This window comes from Ciconia boyciana, chromosome 11 (assembly GCF_034638445.1).
Source record: "Ciconia boyciana chromosome 11, ASM3463844v1, whole genome shotgun sequence".
Lineage (NCBI taxonomy): Eukaryota > Metazoa > Chordata > Aves > Ciconiiformes > Ciconiidae > Ciconia > Ciconia boyciana.
Genome location: NC_132944.1, coordinates 14,257,724 through 14,273,633, shown reverse-complemented (window position 1 = coordinate 14,273,633; position 15,910 = coordinate 14,257,724). Strand labels below are relative to the sequence as shown.

General features: G+C 41.0%; 1 protein-coding gene across 6 annotated transcripts in view; it reads left to right on the top strand.

Moving 5' to 3' along the window:
* Positions 1-15,910, top strand: part of MITF (melanocyte inducing transcription factor) — a 111,418-nt gene that overhangs the window by 75,305 nt on the left and 20,203 nt on the right. For 4 of the 6 annotated variants that reach the window (XM_072875839.1, XM_072875838.1, XM_072875840.1 and 1 more), the window contains 2 exons: positions 14,250-14,477; positions 15,605-15,688. In XM_072875839.1, the coding sequence (XP_072731940.1) occupies positions 14,250-14,477; positions 15,605-15,688 (312 nt within the window). The remainder of the gene's footprint in view (positions 1-14,249; positions 14,478-15,604; positions 15,689-15,910) is intronic. The other 2 variants (XM_072875843.1, XM_072875842.1) reach the window with 1 other exon arrangement.

Genomic DNA, 15,910 nt, shown 5'->3' with positions numbered 1-15,910 from the left:
AGCCTGACATCAATGGCTTGAAATGCATATAGTGTTCTGAACCGTTCCCCTGCGGGGTCCCACATCTTGCACTGCACTGTTTGAGGATGCACAGCTAGCTGTGGTGGCCTCGGGACCGGCTGCAACTACATCTGCCACTGTCAAACCCAGCTGTTTGCTGTTGTGGCGGTACTGGCATCTCCTCTGGCTCCTAGCAGATGTTAAAAAACCCAAAACTTTTACTCTTCCTCCGTTCAAACTTTATTTCATTTAAAATAAACTCTCTTCAGTGTGAGATTATTTGCATTTTTGAAGCATTAAGGTCTCTCAAAATATTTATTCCATCCTGTAAAAGTAGTGACATGCTAAAATGGGTTTATACTTGAGGTTTAAGAAAGGGTGAGGAAGGTGGGGAAGATTGAGTTAGGATCTAGTTAATCCACATCTGATCTCTGACTACATCCTTCTAACTCTAGCATCTGGTTGCCTTGAATTGTGTTATGTTCCGATACTATTTCTTGGGTAGCTAAAACTTTGTGTATGTTGTCAGTCAGTGATGAGAGGTATATTGTAAAATAGATGTCGTTGTTTGTATTTTTTCAGTGTTAAAAGGAGATGCATGATTTTTTTAACATAAATATGGCTTTAGTAGAAGATACTATGCCTATTTCCCCTTGTGAACATAGTTCTGTTCTTGTAATAGCATTTGAAGGGTTACATTAGTGTGGGGTAAGTGTGGTTTAAAATAGGATTCTTCTGAGACCAAGCCTGGAGGCCCTGAATTTTTTTCTCAAAAGATGTTTTGATCTTCTGACAAAACTATTACTTCTGAATTTCTTGGTGATTCGTGTTTGCAACTAACCTTTGGAGAACTGGAATGATAACACACACTCTTCTTTGTATTTTGTGAATGTGCCTTTCCTGGTGAGTTGTTGGCTTGTGCTTTTTTGAAGTTCAGATGAAACCTTTGAAAAGAGTTTTCTGTAAGCTGTTTGGGAAGGTGGAATTTGTCTGGTGCCATGTAATAAAATGTGATTCTAGTCCTGCAGAAAGAGCCCTAACCCTGATCTTGGTAGGACTCCATGCGGTAGAGAATCAAGAGCTTGTAGTCCCTTGCAGGCTGGAGGTCTTCTGTGTGCTCGCATGCTGAAAATGCTGCTGTGCCAGGGTCTGTGTATATGCTCGAAGGGCATCACAGCAGAAGTTTAGACTATCTTTTTATATAACCTATTTTTCACAGTCTTTAAGTTTTCATGGTGAGGAACATGCTTGTGCAATATCTGTTGAAGTAATGATCCTGACTGCAGGTTTTTTTTTTGTTACAACTGCAATATAAACAGGGCTACTGACAGTTGACTCTGTTTTTTGTCAAAAGATTTCACTGGTTCAGGTGATGGTCCTGCAAGTGCCCCATGCTCTGGCCTGATCCAGGGTCACTTATGTGGACAAGGAGCTTCTCATTTCACAGTGTAACTAATTATTTGCCTACCATATGTGAAATAACATGAGGAGAAGGGTTTTCAACAGCTCATCTCTGGAAGACATGGAGGGGCAGGTGTGGGGAAGGTTACCAAAATGGCCGAGTGGCTGGATGTTGTTTTTGTAAGTATAAAATAGATCGTGATGCTATGTCTTTATGTATGTAAGGCCTGAGATCTTAAAAGGGCTGAAATGTTGGCATCCTTGTTTAATAAATAAGCCAATGCTAGTCTTGTTTTTTCTGAGCGCCAGATGATAGCTACTGTCTGATTGTTGTGGGAATAAGATCATGGGCTGTAGAGGTGAGGTCATGCAACCCAATGGCTATTTGCCTTAAATACGTCTCTGTGTTGCAAAAGTATTATGGCAGCATTCCTTTAGCTAAGAAATAACTAAAACACTAAGTTTCATTGTGGTTTCTCCATTTAAAATTAGAGTGGAATAAACATACTTAACTTCTTACTGTTGTTACCTTTAATCTTTTGTGGCTACTGTGATGTCTGCTGTAGCACCTACTTTGTGAGTGAGATGTCAGGAAATAAAAGATGTAATGTCGCTTAATGGAAGTGTCGGACATTAGCACTCTACTCCCTAGGAAGAGCCACCACCATTCAAAAGTAACCCTGAAACCAATGCACTATGGCATCAGTTTGACTCCCTGGGTTAATTCTCCTCCAGAGTGGTGGCTTGCCACCCTGTACAAGGAGTGTACCCACCTTTGTGGCTTGCTAAAGTCCCCCCCCAAAAATCCCAATTCTGGTATTTAGCAGAATACTTCAGATCATAGCCAGTTGAGTTTGCATGAAGGTGACTTGGATTATCTTACATTAGAGAACATGATGATCAAGCACTCTGAGGTACTGAAACTGTTTTATTACAACTCAGTAGGTTTTAATACAGTCATAAATAACATCACAGCTCGTTGAGCAGAAGGATAAAAATCAAGCAGTTCGGTGGTAAGCCAGCTTGCATTTCCTTTACTTAAATGAAGTCAGCGATTTATTAATATTTTAGACTGTGTCTAATGATCATATTAGTAGTGTGAATAAAATAGATGTATCTAGACTGCTCCATTCTTCTGCTTATTCAAGCCTTCCATATTGGGGCTGACACGAGACATCATTGGCTGTAGGCAAAGTGGTATAGAGCCCAGCTAAGTCTTTCTAATTCTTTATTAACTGTGACATGTAGAAGCTCAGGGCATGTTAACAGCGTAAAACTGTTTTGAATTAACAAAATCTTCATTCTCTTGTTAACTTTTTCTCATGGCGCTGTGTATTTGTTGTAAAGCAGATAGCCTCAAAACAGGCGTGTTCCAGAACAAGTGTCCTTTGTGCTGTAGCCAGTGTGTTGCCAAGTGGTTTGTTAAAATAAATGGTCCTTTCGAAATTATTTTCACTCCTATTTTTGGATGGTTCTTTAAAAGTTTCGGTAGGAAGGCTTTTCAGGAGATGTACAGGCGAAGCTGTTCCAGCACGCGCTGCGTGGCACTGGTTGGGTTTGGTGTATTTGTTTTCTGTTTTCACATTTGGGTTGTGATTAGTGGCATGTTCTTGATATGTGCTTTGTAAGTGACCTTGAGAGCACGCTGCCAACCTCGCAGTCCCCATGTAATTATGTGAACAATGAGCATAGCAGTCTTTCACCTAGATAATTTTTAGACTAAGTATGCAACAAGTGTAGGTGTCCTTCTGATGTGCAGTGTGCCTTCAAACTAGGTTCATTGTGGTTCCCCCGTGCCCCTCCTTGAATATAGTAATCCAAGAGTTGCATTTGAGTTTACAAATAGCTTTTATTTTAAAAAAGGAGAAGGATACAACTGTTTCTGTTTGTGGCTTTTGGGTGTTTGATATATTTTGATCTAGTGCCATCTTTACATCTCTCTCCCTATCTTGTGTTTCAGGGCTGAATGTTGAAATTTTATAAATAAGTACTTCAGTAGCCCACAGGCAATATTCTGAACACCAGTTCTTTCTCACAAGCTAGCGTTGTGGATTTGAAAGAAGTTTAAATCAAACTCGCATCTTGCTTAGCCCCAAAGTGCCAAAGATTATATACCTTAGCATTTGAAGTTATCTTGGCTAAAAACTGCGTCTCATATGCTATAAAATTGAGCAACCTCATGGTGATAAATGAGACCAGTGTTGAGGGTGCGGGTTTTTAAAATTTATAAAAGTAACGGGTTGGGTTTTTTTTTCCCCTTTCTATACATTTTATTTACAGTTTGGGCAAAATAGCCTATTTTAACTTAAATTTCACCTGTGAAAAGTCGGTGTTGCATGACACACATTAAGACAAGTCCATGCAGGGGCAAAGTAGATTTACTGCCTTAAAATCTGCTTTTGGCATGGGGACTTGAAGCTTCTTGAATTTTATTTATTGAAGTCTGGACAAGCAAACAACCTGTCCCATTCTGTGTGTGGGCAAATCCATGTCTCTAGGAAGTTGGTCATAAGAATTTTTATTTGAAAGTCAGCATGTGCTGTCTCTCCTTCTGTTTTAGGCTTAGCTCTGGTTACTTTTTACTCAGCACTTTGTATAAAACTGATTTCTGTTTCCTCCTTTGTTCCTTTTCTATGAAATATGCCATTATTTTTACCCAATCCTGTTTGCGTTCTTCATATGGGATAAATGAGCAACGACGAGCAAAACTGGGCATGGAGAAGGACGCTGCTTCTAACCTTCTAACCCTGAGGACTGCCTCCTCAGGGCATTGCAGGACTTGAGGAAACTCGCATTCCTCTTCTTGTATAGCAAAATGCATACTGTCTCAGGTGTGGGCTCTACAAATATATCCAGTATCTCTAAATCATTTGCACATGTGAAAGTTGGTGTGCTTTATGTAATAGTATGACCTGTCAAGGCCTTTCTGGGGAGAAGGGTCGGTATTCTGCATCTCTTCCCTGCCATGGGAAATGCGGCAGAGTGAAGTCATTAGAGACACCAGTTTTTCCAGCAGGCTTGCAGTGAACCAGAGACCTGGAAGTGAAATACTCTGTCATGCAGGTCTAGCAGGGGTTACTCAGGGCTGGAACGGTGGCTGGATTAGTAACCCTTGTGAAATGTAACTGATAGTCTTGCTCAGGCTCTAAATATGTGACTGCAAGTCAAAGCTGGCACTGGCTAACACCGTGCTTGGCAACCTTAGGAGGAAGATAAGGTTGGACAAATACTTTCACCTCTCTAAAGTGACTTTTTCAAGTCCATAGCGAACTGTATTAGAGTGGTCTGGTAAATCTTGTGTTGGTGCTGCTTGGGCTGTAGGAGGGGTAGATGATTGTGCTTGGGCTATGAAATGCTTTGCAAGGGGAAGCTTGGAGCAGAGATGGCTTCAGACCGTCTGTACTGGCTTTGGGCCCTTGGGCAGCTGAAATATCTGTACTGCTATGACTCTGCTTCCTCTTGAGTTCACATCTCTATGCCAGGTCTTGCAGGAGAGCTTTTGGAAGCAACTTTATGTCTGTCTTTGACAGTTCCTGTAAGGAGGAGTCATTCGTGTCCTACTGTGAGCAAGCTCAAACCCTCTAGTGCTGATGGAAATGCTGCCCAGCTTCCTTTATGGGAGAGGAGGATGGCAGCAGTGGATGTAAATATGAGGTGCTTGAATTAAGCTTTTTACCATGGCAGTACCATAATTCAAACTTGCCTGTCAGATGCAGTTATGTGGCTGATATTGTTGCCTGTTAGTCATAAAATATTTACGCTCTGAAGCACCTGGGGTAGGTGAAATCATAGCAAAAGATTTGTGTCTGACATTTTATGGAGTCAATTACTTGTCTGTCCTAAAATGTTGCAATGCTTTTTGGTATCCTCTCAGTAACTGTATAAAATAACAATTTATGGTATGTATGTTAGGAAGTGAACAGCTGAAATGCTGGTTTCCTAACAAAAAAAATGCAGGAGTTCAAAGGACTGGATCATGTCTGAAAGCCACACTTGTGGAATGGCAGCTAGCATGCCACTAACCTGCAAATTACATCAATTCCTGTCGCCTTAAGCAAATTTGGCTAACCTCTCTTTAATTTCCTTAGAAACCGTTGTCATGTGCTTCTATAGCTAAAGCACAATTTTTAAATACTAATCCGCAAAAACTTTGTTCTTTTTGTCTGCTTCATGTCTTTCCCTTGGATAAAAAGTCACGTTGCGCAGAGGAATTTTTGGTGATGGGCAAAACAACCCCTGGTTGTATAAATGATGTTCATTCTGTACAATGTGCCTTTTCTTTTTCATAACTATTTGTGCTTGAAGATGACTGTTGGATCTACTTAGACTGCAATCATGATGCCAGATCTTAAATAACTTTCTCATACCTGCCTTGGTTTCTAAGTTGAGAGGGTTTTTTGGATAAGTGAAGTAACCAGGGAGTTTTATTGTGCTAGCTGATGTTCCCTTGTGTTGGCTATGTCCTAAGGTGAAATGCTGGAACCAGCTCATCCTGCCTGTCATTCCCCAGTCAATACAAGTAACTCTTGACCTTTTTCCGGCTCTTGGGCTTTCTGGTCAGTGTTCTTCTGGCCACTCTTCCTCTGTTATGGACTAAAAGAAAGGGGGGGAGCAAATATGATCTAGAAAGGATGGAGGGAAGGGGAGAATGGCGGCCAGAGAAGTTACTGAATAAATTCACAGTGACCCTATGGGGGATGATATATCACAACCCAATCAACTTAATTTTGATTACATTTCAAATGAGGTAGCTGTTCCATCTTGGAGGACTAGAAAGGCTTCAGAAAGCAAGAGCACTGAACTTCTCCTGCGAAGCTACTTCAGGCCACTGACGTCCATAGGGGGGAAAATGTGATGCTGTTGCTTAATGTTTGAATGCTGCATGTGGGAAAATGTCTTTGAGTTAAACCATTGTCTGGCTGGTTATTTGGATTGCTCTGAGTTGGGTGATAGAAGGATTCTTCCTGGCATTGCAGTGAAACCCTAGCCTGAAAGGACAGGTACCTGTTTAGACAGCTTTCTGTCTTCATTCAAAGTCCTAGAAAACAATTTGTTGCTGCTGTTGGTTTTTTTTATCCTTGAAAGTGGTGGGTCGAAGCAGCTTTAAAAAGCAGCTTTGAAGCCCTGGACTAGCATGTTGAACAGGCTTTCTGGTGGAGTGGACCCAGCTGAAGCCTGTAGCCCTTGCAAAACACTGCAGTGGATGTGGTTTTGTATCGTTTTTCTTTGGGTACCATTAATTGTTAAATGACACAGAATTTTAACCTTTCTTAAGAATCTCATGACATTTAGCTGTCTAAGCAACAAAAAGTTCTATTGAACTGAGAAAAATGACCAAAAAGTTTTTTATTTGTAATTATAAACTGTAAGTCCTAAGGCAATTTACTTGAAACAAATGGTCTTTTTAATTAAAAAAAAAAAAAAAAGTGGGGGTGGGGGGAAAAGTCTTCCTCCCCCTTGGTTATCTGTCCTCTGTAAATCTCTGGTATGTCCCTGTGCCCAAGCCTATCTCTGCTTAAATGAAGCATTAAGTGGTTTGGCCTTACTTTCACAGGAAGGTTCAGTGATATTTTTAGTGAGAAGAATCTCCTTCTGTGTGGTTTGGGGAACGGGAATATGCTCCTTCCCAGCTCATGGGTGCCCGAGGAGCAGGGCAGCCCAGAGCTGCTGGCATCGTGATGGCCTTTTGTCACTTGTGTTGCACCAGTGGAGGATTTGGGGCATCTTCAGCTTTGCATGCACGAGCATGAGGTCTTCCCTGCTTAACTCCGTGTCCTGGTTCTTAGCAATTCGCTTTTTGCTAGGAAACGGGTGTTGTGTCCTGTAAGCTCAAATGGGAGGAGGAAAGCAGGGGAAGCTGTTCCGGCTGAACAAATGGCTCCCATCTGAGCAGCTAGGCCTGAGCGTGGCAGATGCTGAGTGTGGCGCTGGCTTGGGGCAGGACCCACGGTGAGTCCCTGGTGCAGGGATGGCCAGGGGCTCTGGAGTGCCAGAGGGGATGAGAGAGATGGGGTGTGATATCTGCCATGAAAAAAGGGGGAGATGAAAAGTGGGGAAGACCGAGAGGCGGCAAAGGAAGTCCTGGGGCCAGGAGGCGGCTGGGCCTGGGGGGCGAGGAGACCTGTGCGGGCGGGGCTCCCTGAGGCGGGACGTGACCGCTGTCCTCAGGGCAGGCAAGTCCTGCTCTGACATCTGGGTTTCAAGCGTGGCTAGTTTGGAACGGGCTTTGTTCTCCTTATTTGTTTAATGTTTTGTTCCTGATGATTTTTCTACTTAGCCTGGTTGCCTTCACGTCATGCAAATGTTGTGGGAACGTGAGTGAACCAGCAGTAGCCTGGATATCTGCAAAAGTTTTGGCGATGAAATGGCATGTTAAGTTGTTCAATAGTTACAGGAAAGATCACAAGTGAGTAAAGCAACTATTAAGTGCTTCAGAGTTTTATAACTTCAGTATTTTGTGTGGAGGTTTTGGTGTTTTGTTGGGGGTTTGTTTGTTTGTTTTTTATAATGCAGCACCTAAGGCTGTTCATACAAAACTATTCTGTGATCACACTGAAATAGATTCCCCCCCCCCCCCCCCATATTTGTCCCTGGATGGTAAGAGAAGTTTGAAAGCAGTGGTACTTGGAGATGTGACAAGTAACACATTGTGATTTTAAGTAGTAACTGAGATGGCAAAACCAATAAGCAGTGTTCCACCTTAAAGAAATACTCTTAAGATATGCTGGGTTTGTGCTTGCTTCCTGCAGTTACCCATTTCAAACATATCAAACCCATGCATGGACAAATTCATAAATATATAAATAACACAGGCCAACTAACTTAGCCTAGTTACCTTCATCCAGAAGTACTGATGGGTCAAAGCTTGATCCTACAGCAATTACTCAACTTCCCACTACGGTTGGACTCCATCTTAAAGGTCTTTTCCAACCTAAATGATTCTACAAACTTGAAGTTTTCTTGGAGGATGATTGGTAGTAAAGCCACAGATAACTACTGATTTTTATTCTGATATAAGTTCCCCGTTATTTTAATCATTAGCCATTTAGTTTCTGGATTACACTGTGCAAAATGCATTGGCCAAGCCAATAGGCTTCCCTGCCCTGTGCTTGCCCAAAAGTGAACTCTCCTGTGTGCCTCTACAAAGGGGATTTGGTCCATGCATACCCACTGGGAGTGAGGGTGCAGTGCTCTGTTGCCACGCAGCACTGTTCCAAGTTCTTGCCATCATTAGCAAGTTTAGTAAATTAAGTCTGAGTGATTCCCATCGAGTCTTGACGGGAGGAGCAAGTATCAGAAGTATTGTTTCGGTTGCTTCTGTTGGCTTCATACAGAGGAACTATTTGAGCTGCATGCTTTGCGCTTAAGCATGCAGCTATGCTTTGTGTTTAAATTCCTGAGCCCCTGATCACCTTAACGGGAAACATTTTTAGTTTTTCAAATTGAAAGAAGTATGTGGGTCTACTCAGGAGTCATGTCACGGATGTGTAACATAATACAAGGATTTTGAAGAACGTAGTCTGAAGGACACCTAAAATCCCCACTGATACAGTGTGTATGCTTAAAGCTAGTGAAAGCCATTGATTAAATGTTTGCTTGATTGACTTTAGACCCAAGGGCTGGGAAAAATCTGCTCTGCGTATGTGGATTATTACTGTTGTTTCTGTGATGTGGAAGAAAATAGGCAGCTTGTCAGGAACTGTTTTTCCCCTACTCAGATACTTGAACTGGATGTATGCACTGGAATTAGCAGTCAGATGTCAAGATTAGTGAAGATATGAGAAAGCCTTTCCCCTGCTTGAGATAACATTGTTCTCCAGGATATTCCAAAGAGCAAGGGACAAGTAAAACTTTTCCAGCCCAGCTCAGCCTTGGAGGGCCTAAACTGGATTACATATGGGTGCAGTCAAACTGATTTCTTTATACCGCTTTTCTCAGTGCTTCCGGTCAAGAAGCAGCTTACTAGCTCAGTGTCAGCATGGCAAGAACGGGTGGAGCTTGAATCGCTGTCCCCTGAGACTTGTAGTGCAGGAGTACCTGATGCGCTGACAGTTCTACCTGTGCACGGAGCCAGCCCATGGAGATTAGTGGAGATGCTGCTGAGCTGGCATTGGAGGCTGTTCTAGCATGAAATCAATTCTGGGCCTCTACTTCTGAGGTAGTGTTACTCTGTATTACCCATGTAAGCAGAACCTTGACAACCAAGCAAATTGAAAATGCTCCTGAATACAAATTGAAAGTACAGCCTTCTTCCAGGGGTTTCTTTGCTGAATCCAGGCTGTAGGCTGCTACTTGGCCATCCTTGATCTGTAGTTTCTTGTAGCCAAATTCTTCTGTTACCATGGTGTGATAAATTTAGCTGGTTTTGCCTTCTTGTCTTAAATAATTTCCAAAGTTCTGCAGATGATACTTCCATTACTTCTTGCTTGCCAATACCAAGATGCGGAAAACACAATGTTCTACTCAATTTAGTAATGTTACAGCAAAGCTTGGGTTGAGATTCCTGGAGACAGACGGTTGGAGATCCAGAGGATTCAGTTTCAAGTTGTTCCATTTTTCTTGCATGTCTCCATTCAGATGCATTTCTTAGGGAGTGTATCCAAACCAATAAATTGTTGTCTTGCACTTTGTCTCATGAATTTGGAAGAACAACAAGAACTATTCTTCACCCGAAAGGCAAGAAGGGCCTGAGGACCAAAATTAGATCTTAACTAAGTCAAAGCTTTTATTCATGGTTTCAAATTTAGGGTAGTAGAATTTCGTTTTAGGGTTTGTTTTGCAGCCCTTTGCTTGTGAGATATTTTGTCAAAAAGTAAGACTGCTTTATGGCTTATCTACAGGCTGACCATGACTGGTACATTTTGGGACATTTGCCCAAGTAGGCACATTTGGGCATTCCTTGACATAGAGGCTGCAGAAAAGGATGCTCCAGGCCAAAGACAGTTAGTCTCAACAAAAAGCACTGAGTTCATAAAGGTAGTTCCTACCAGATTTCAGTGATGGAGCTCGTAAGGCAGCTCAACAGGGCAGTAAGTGACACAATGAAGAATCAAACTGAAGTTTCTCAGAGGCCTTCTGTGTAGCCTGTCAGGCCTCACACTTGGCCAGAGCGAGGGTAGTTGAAACTGGTACGTCTGTCCAAGAAGGAATGTGTGTGAAGCTGTTTCCATCCTGTGGGATCTCCTGTCCTTGTTGCACTGACATGCAGGGTGGGAATAGTTAGGTCACGTTCTCCTCCATTCAGAGAATAATTGTATAGTCTTGTATTCAAATGTGAAAGTATGTTTGATCAGCTGTGGATTAAAAATGTTCAGTCCCTGAATCTCTCCTTTGCATCATTTCGGAGCAATTTAATGACAGAAAAGGCAGTTCTCTGTGTTCTTAGGTTCACTTCTCACTTGTGTGAGAAGGTGACGTGTCCTTGGAGAACTGTGCGTATCTAGTGTATAATGACTATAGGTCTTCTGGTAGGTTTTTTCTGTAAAGGCAATAGAGCATCTTCTCTGCTGCCACTGATTTGGAGCCCGGACACCTGACAGTAAATGAATTTCCTCAGAGTCACTTGTTGCCCATGTGTAGCAAGAGTTGACTCTACGTGAAAATGTGGTCTACTGGATCACTCTGTTCAGAATAATTCCAGAGTGATATACCTTTTTCTGTGAGCCAAAGTAGTGGTGTGGTGCGTCAGGAATTAAACTGACTAGGTTATAATTTGCTTTTGCAGTTATCCTGCGCACAAATATGCAGTAATGTTTATCTAGCTGTTACATTCACTGTAGGGGTGGGCAGAGGAAGAAAGATTCCCTCTCTTACACGCGCCCCCCCCCCCAATAAAAAGGAAAAAAAAGAAAAAAGCAGACAGTAGCTTCTGAGCTGCAGCTGAAATCTGTTGCCCTGTACCAAAGAGGATGCACTTCCCAGAAAGATTATAATTTTCAGAGAATAGTTACACTTCTGTATTAAGTAGAAATTTGCAACTTAAAAGTTTGAGAAGGAATGCAGCTCCTTTATTTAAGGCTCACAACTTTTCTTTCTCTTGCCTTCCCTGGCATACCAAGGGCAGCACAGCCCATTTAATTTTCTTTTTTCTTTTTTTTCTTAATGGAGTAGCAAAATAACACAAACTATTGTAATGTAGGATAATACAACAAAATCTTGGGCAAAGTATGTTCTTGTGAAATAAGTATATGTTTTGCCAACAAAAATCCTATGTCAATTAGGCAATGTGTGTTTCAAAAGTTGACGTGTAGTGGACTCAGTTCAATGTATTACTATATATTATAAATAATACAATATTGATGATGCACATCTGAGATGTGGATCTTGGAGTTTTGCTGGTCCCTCTCCTGGGAGCATGAAGGGTGGGTAGGAGGTGGTGGGAGAGGAGAGGCTTTGTTCTATCCCATCACCCTGCCAGGGCTGAGGGAGAACAGCCATGGTATCTGATGCCTGAGGAGGAAAAGAAATGTGCAAATTCTGTCAGACAAGTAGGGCCTGTTTTTAAAATAACATATTCAAAAATAAGTGTTACAAAAATAACTCGTTTACTGATAGCTTTATCTACTCGGAAGATGAAAATTTAAGTGAAAAATAGAGTTATCTGGGTAGCATAACTCTTACCACTGGTGATAGGAAAATTGATAATGCAGTTTGGGACTGACAAAGCAAGTACTGTACTTATCACAGCAGACTTCTGTATTGTGTTGTCTTGCGATTTAGTGCAACAAATCAGATTAAACTCTCTAGAAACACTATCTGAAGTGTGCTTCCCTGTGCAGCAGAGACTTCGGAAAATAATGCAAGTTGAGCAGCTTTTGATGCCTGTGCTCAAGTACAAGCTTTTGTCAACGAGTTGGATAGAAAGAAAAAGTAAGTTCTAGAAGGTGTAGGGACTATGCACGGTACTGTGACTGTGTACAAGTGCAGATAAGTGCATTTGGGACATGCTTTAGCCTGTTGTCGATGATTCCTGAGCTGGAGAGCCTCTTCCAGCTGTAGGCTGGGACAGAATTAATGGGCTCTGAAGCAGCAGGGAGGCTGAGGATGTGGTAGAGCTTTTTCAGATCCTTCGTGTTCAGCTGCAGGTCCTGGGTGGATTGATGGCTGCGTGGGCAGGGCGGTGGACTGCTGCACCTGGAAGCTGAAGATAGGACTGTGTAGCTGCGTGGGTTTATCCAGTGCGCCCCGCTGCCAGGGGATATGCGTTAGGCTTGTAGGGCATTTGTTCAGTTATTTCTTACTCTGTACTTAAAAACTTTTAACCTTACTGCCAAAGAAAAATACCATTGTCTATTAGTACGACTGGAACGAAAGATGAATAGCGAATTAGCCTTGAGCAAACTGTCAATCTGACTTTGATAGCCCATCACTTAAAAGGTCCTTTTATGTTTATGAAAAAGCATGACGTCAAAGCCAGGGAAAAAAAATAATACCAATACTTAGGGCTAAACTTGCATAGCTTCCAAGAAGAGCCCCTGTGTGAACTGTTTGTTTCTCTACATGCGTGGCTAATTAGCGTAGGTTACTATAAGTCTGAGCAGTGGCATTCAAGTTTCTTCTGCTGTTTTGGGGTAGCTTGCTTATGGTGCTTCCATATGTGAATCCCTCAAACTGGAGTAGCATAGAGCAAAGGATATTGCAGTCACTTCTCTCGCAGCCTATTAGTATACTGGAAATGCTTGAGTATAATCATTATCAGGTGAGTTGTTATTGCAGACTTATTTTAAAAACTGTTGCTAAGAAGGCTTACATTATTCAGGAAATCCTTTTCCTCTGGTATTTAGTATGCTTTATTTAATTTCTTCCACAAAAATAAGTGGGGAACATACATGGTCACTTGTAACAGCAAAAGTCACTTTTATGGAACTGTTTTAAAACAAAAAAACTTCTCAGAATATTAGTATATTTTGGTTTGTTTTCTACCTTCCGATAAAAATGTTAATGATCAAAGAAAAGTGACAAAGAGTTTCCAGGATATGGTGAAAATTTTGCATGGAAAAAAATTGCCTTTCTTCTCTTGCTTATTTAGGGTGTGCAAGAATAGTTCAGTATGAAGTTTTTCATATTTTGTATATAAAAAAATTCGAAGTACTGAAAAGCTTATCTTAAATACAAAAATAACAGTTGCTGAGGACAGTGATTGATCTGAACCGAAACACTTCTTTTCTTGCATCTTATTTGCATAATGTGTTTATAAACAGGCTGTCTTATTTGTATATGATTTAGGCCATATATCTGAGATATAAATAATTTGTAGGCAAAAAAATGGCGTATTCCTTTTTTTAACCAATGTGTTTTTTAACCAATCATTAAAAAAAAAAAACAACCCACAAAAAAACCCCCAAACCTAAAAAACTACAACAAACCTTTTAATCTCTCGTTACTTGACATCTGATAAAGGATAGCAATCCATACTATTTGGTTTTAATTGGTAGCTACTAACAAGTAATAGGAGTCCTGCAGTGCAACTTGTTTCTCCATATTTTAGTGAAAACTAAATGTCACGTAGCTGAAGGTCTAAATGGAGAACCGTCTGTTCTGAAGTATCTGTATAAACTGGAAAACCTGAGCATTGGTCTTTAAGTGAGAAATCTCATGCTGTAGAAAAATAAATGGAACTGCTTGGTTTACCGTTAATAAGTCAGTTATCGAAACACTAGCTCATAAAGTGATTTCTTGCCACTGAATGTGATTTAGTGGAGCGCTGTTAACTTCCTTGGAGCTGCACATGTTTGTACTTTAAGTCAAATGCTTAGCTGGTATATATGTCATAAATGCATACCTGAAATAGATAGCATGTGTAATGTTGTTGTAAAACAATAAAGCACTTTTAAAATTGTGTCATACAGGTGCAGACTCACCTTGAGAATCCAACCAAGTACCATATTCAGCAAGCCCAGCGGCAGCAGGTAAAGCAGTACCTCTCTACCACTCTAGCAAATAAACATGCCAACCAAGCCCTGAGCTTGCCATGTCCAAACCAGCCCGGTGATCATGTCATGCCGCCTGGAACTGGAAGCAGCGCGCCCAACAGTCCAATGGCTATGCTTACCCTTAACTCCAACTGTGAGAAAGAGGTAATACGCTCTCACTGTGCATATTCTTCAGTAAAATGGAATTGCAGTCTGCTTTCTTTCTGTTTTAAATCATATTTGCTCATTGTTAAGATGTTATGTTTATCTTCTTCTCTGAACTGTTCACTTTGAAAATGCAACTACTACCTCTGTGTCTGCCTGATAAATACATATTTGCATAGAACATTTTGGCAAAAAAACTGTGTCCCTCTAACTTCCTCTTTTTTGAACTACTTTAGCTAGTTTATGCTTATTAAAACTACATTTATTTTTTTTTCCTGCCCTTGCTTGATGCACACACTGAATAATGACCTTTGGAGAATACAAAGCAGTTTTGTAAGCTGTAGCTTTCTGGAATAATGTTATTTATGGCTCATTTGTGTAGAATGAGCAAAAAGCATAGCAAAATAACTGAAAAACACAAAGCTTTTTGAGATATTTTAGGTATTTTTACAGTAAAATTTGAGCAAGTCTCTTGCTTAGCTGGAAGGCCAGATTATCCTAGCTAATATACCCTAAAATGTTACTGATTGCTGTTTCATGATGAGCTCAGTGCTGCAAATATAAGACTTCACTAGCCTATGCCTAGAAGTCCTTTGCAACCTTGTCTTAATCTTTGCTGGCAAAAAATTTAGTTGGATGTTACATGTGTGCTCAGGTGCAGAAGGAAGATGATTTGAAAGATGTTAACAAGGGTAAGAATCATGTCAATATTTTTATAACATGACAAATGGGAGACAGTTGTAGAGCTTGTCGTGTCCCCCCATTCTCCTCCCTCAAGCTTTTGTGCCAGATTTTTAATACAGATGCACTCTGAGGAAAATGTTACGCAACTTTGAGAAACAGTTATTACAGAACATATTTTGCACATGCAAGAGAAATTACTTGTGCTCCATAGCTTCAACAGAAATGAAAATCAAATAGTTCTGTCCTATTATCCCAGTTGTACCTATATCTTTTTTTTCCTCAAGATATTTACAGCTTCACTTTGCTGTGTCATCAGGCACATGTGTGCATGACACTGTTTCAATTGTGCTCTTTTTGGGAGTGAGACTGTGCCATGAACTCAGATCCATGCTTTGCTTTTTCTTTTTTTTTTTCTTCTTTTTTTTTCCTTTTTATTTCTGCAGGGATTTTATAAATTTGAAGAGCAAAGCAGGGTTGAGAGTGAGTGCCCGGCTCTGAATACACACTCACGAGCATCATGCATGCAGGTACTGGATGACACAGGAGTTGGAGCACAGGTCCCCTTTCTAATGAGCATGTTTCTCAGAAGTTATGTTGAAGAATAAACTTGCCCCATAGTGTCTTTAAGAAGTTGAATATAAGACGTAATTAAGGAAAACAACAACAATGTTGTTTATTAGCATTGATGTCAAAAGTGCATTAAGACATTGGAAGAGGGCTAGTGCTTTTCTAGCACTGTAATGCTATGG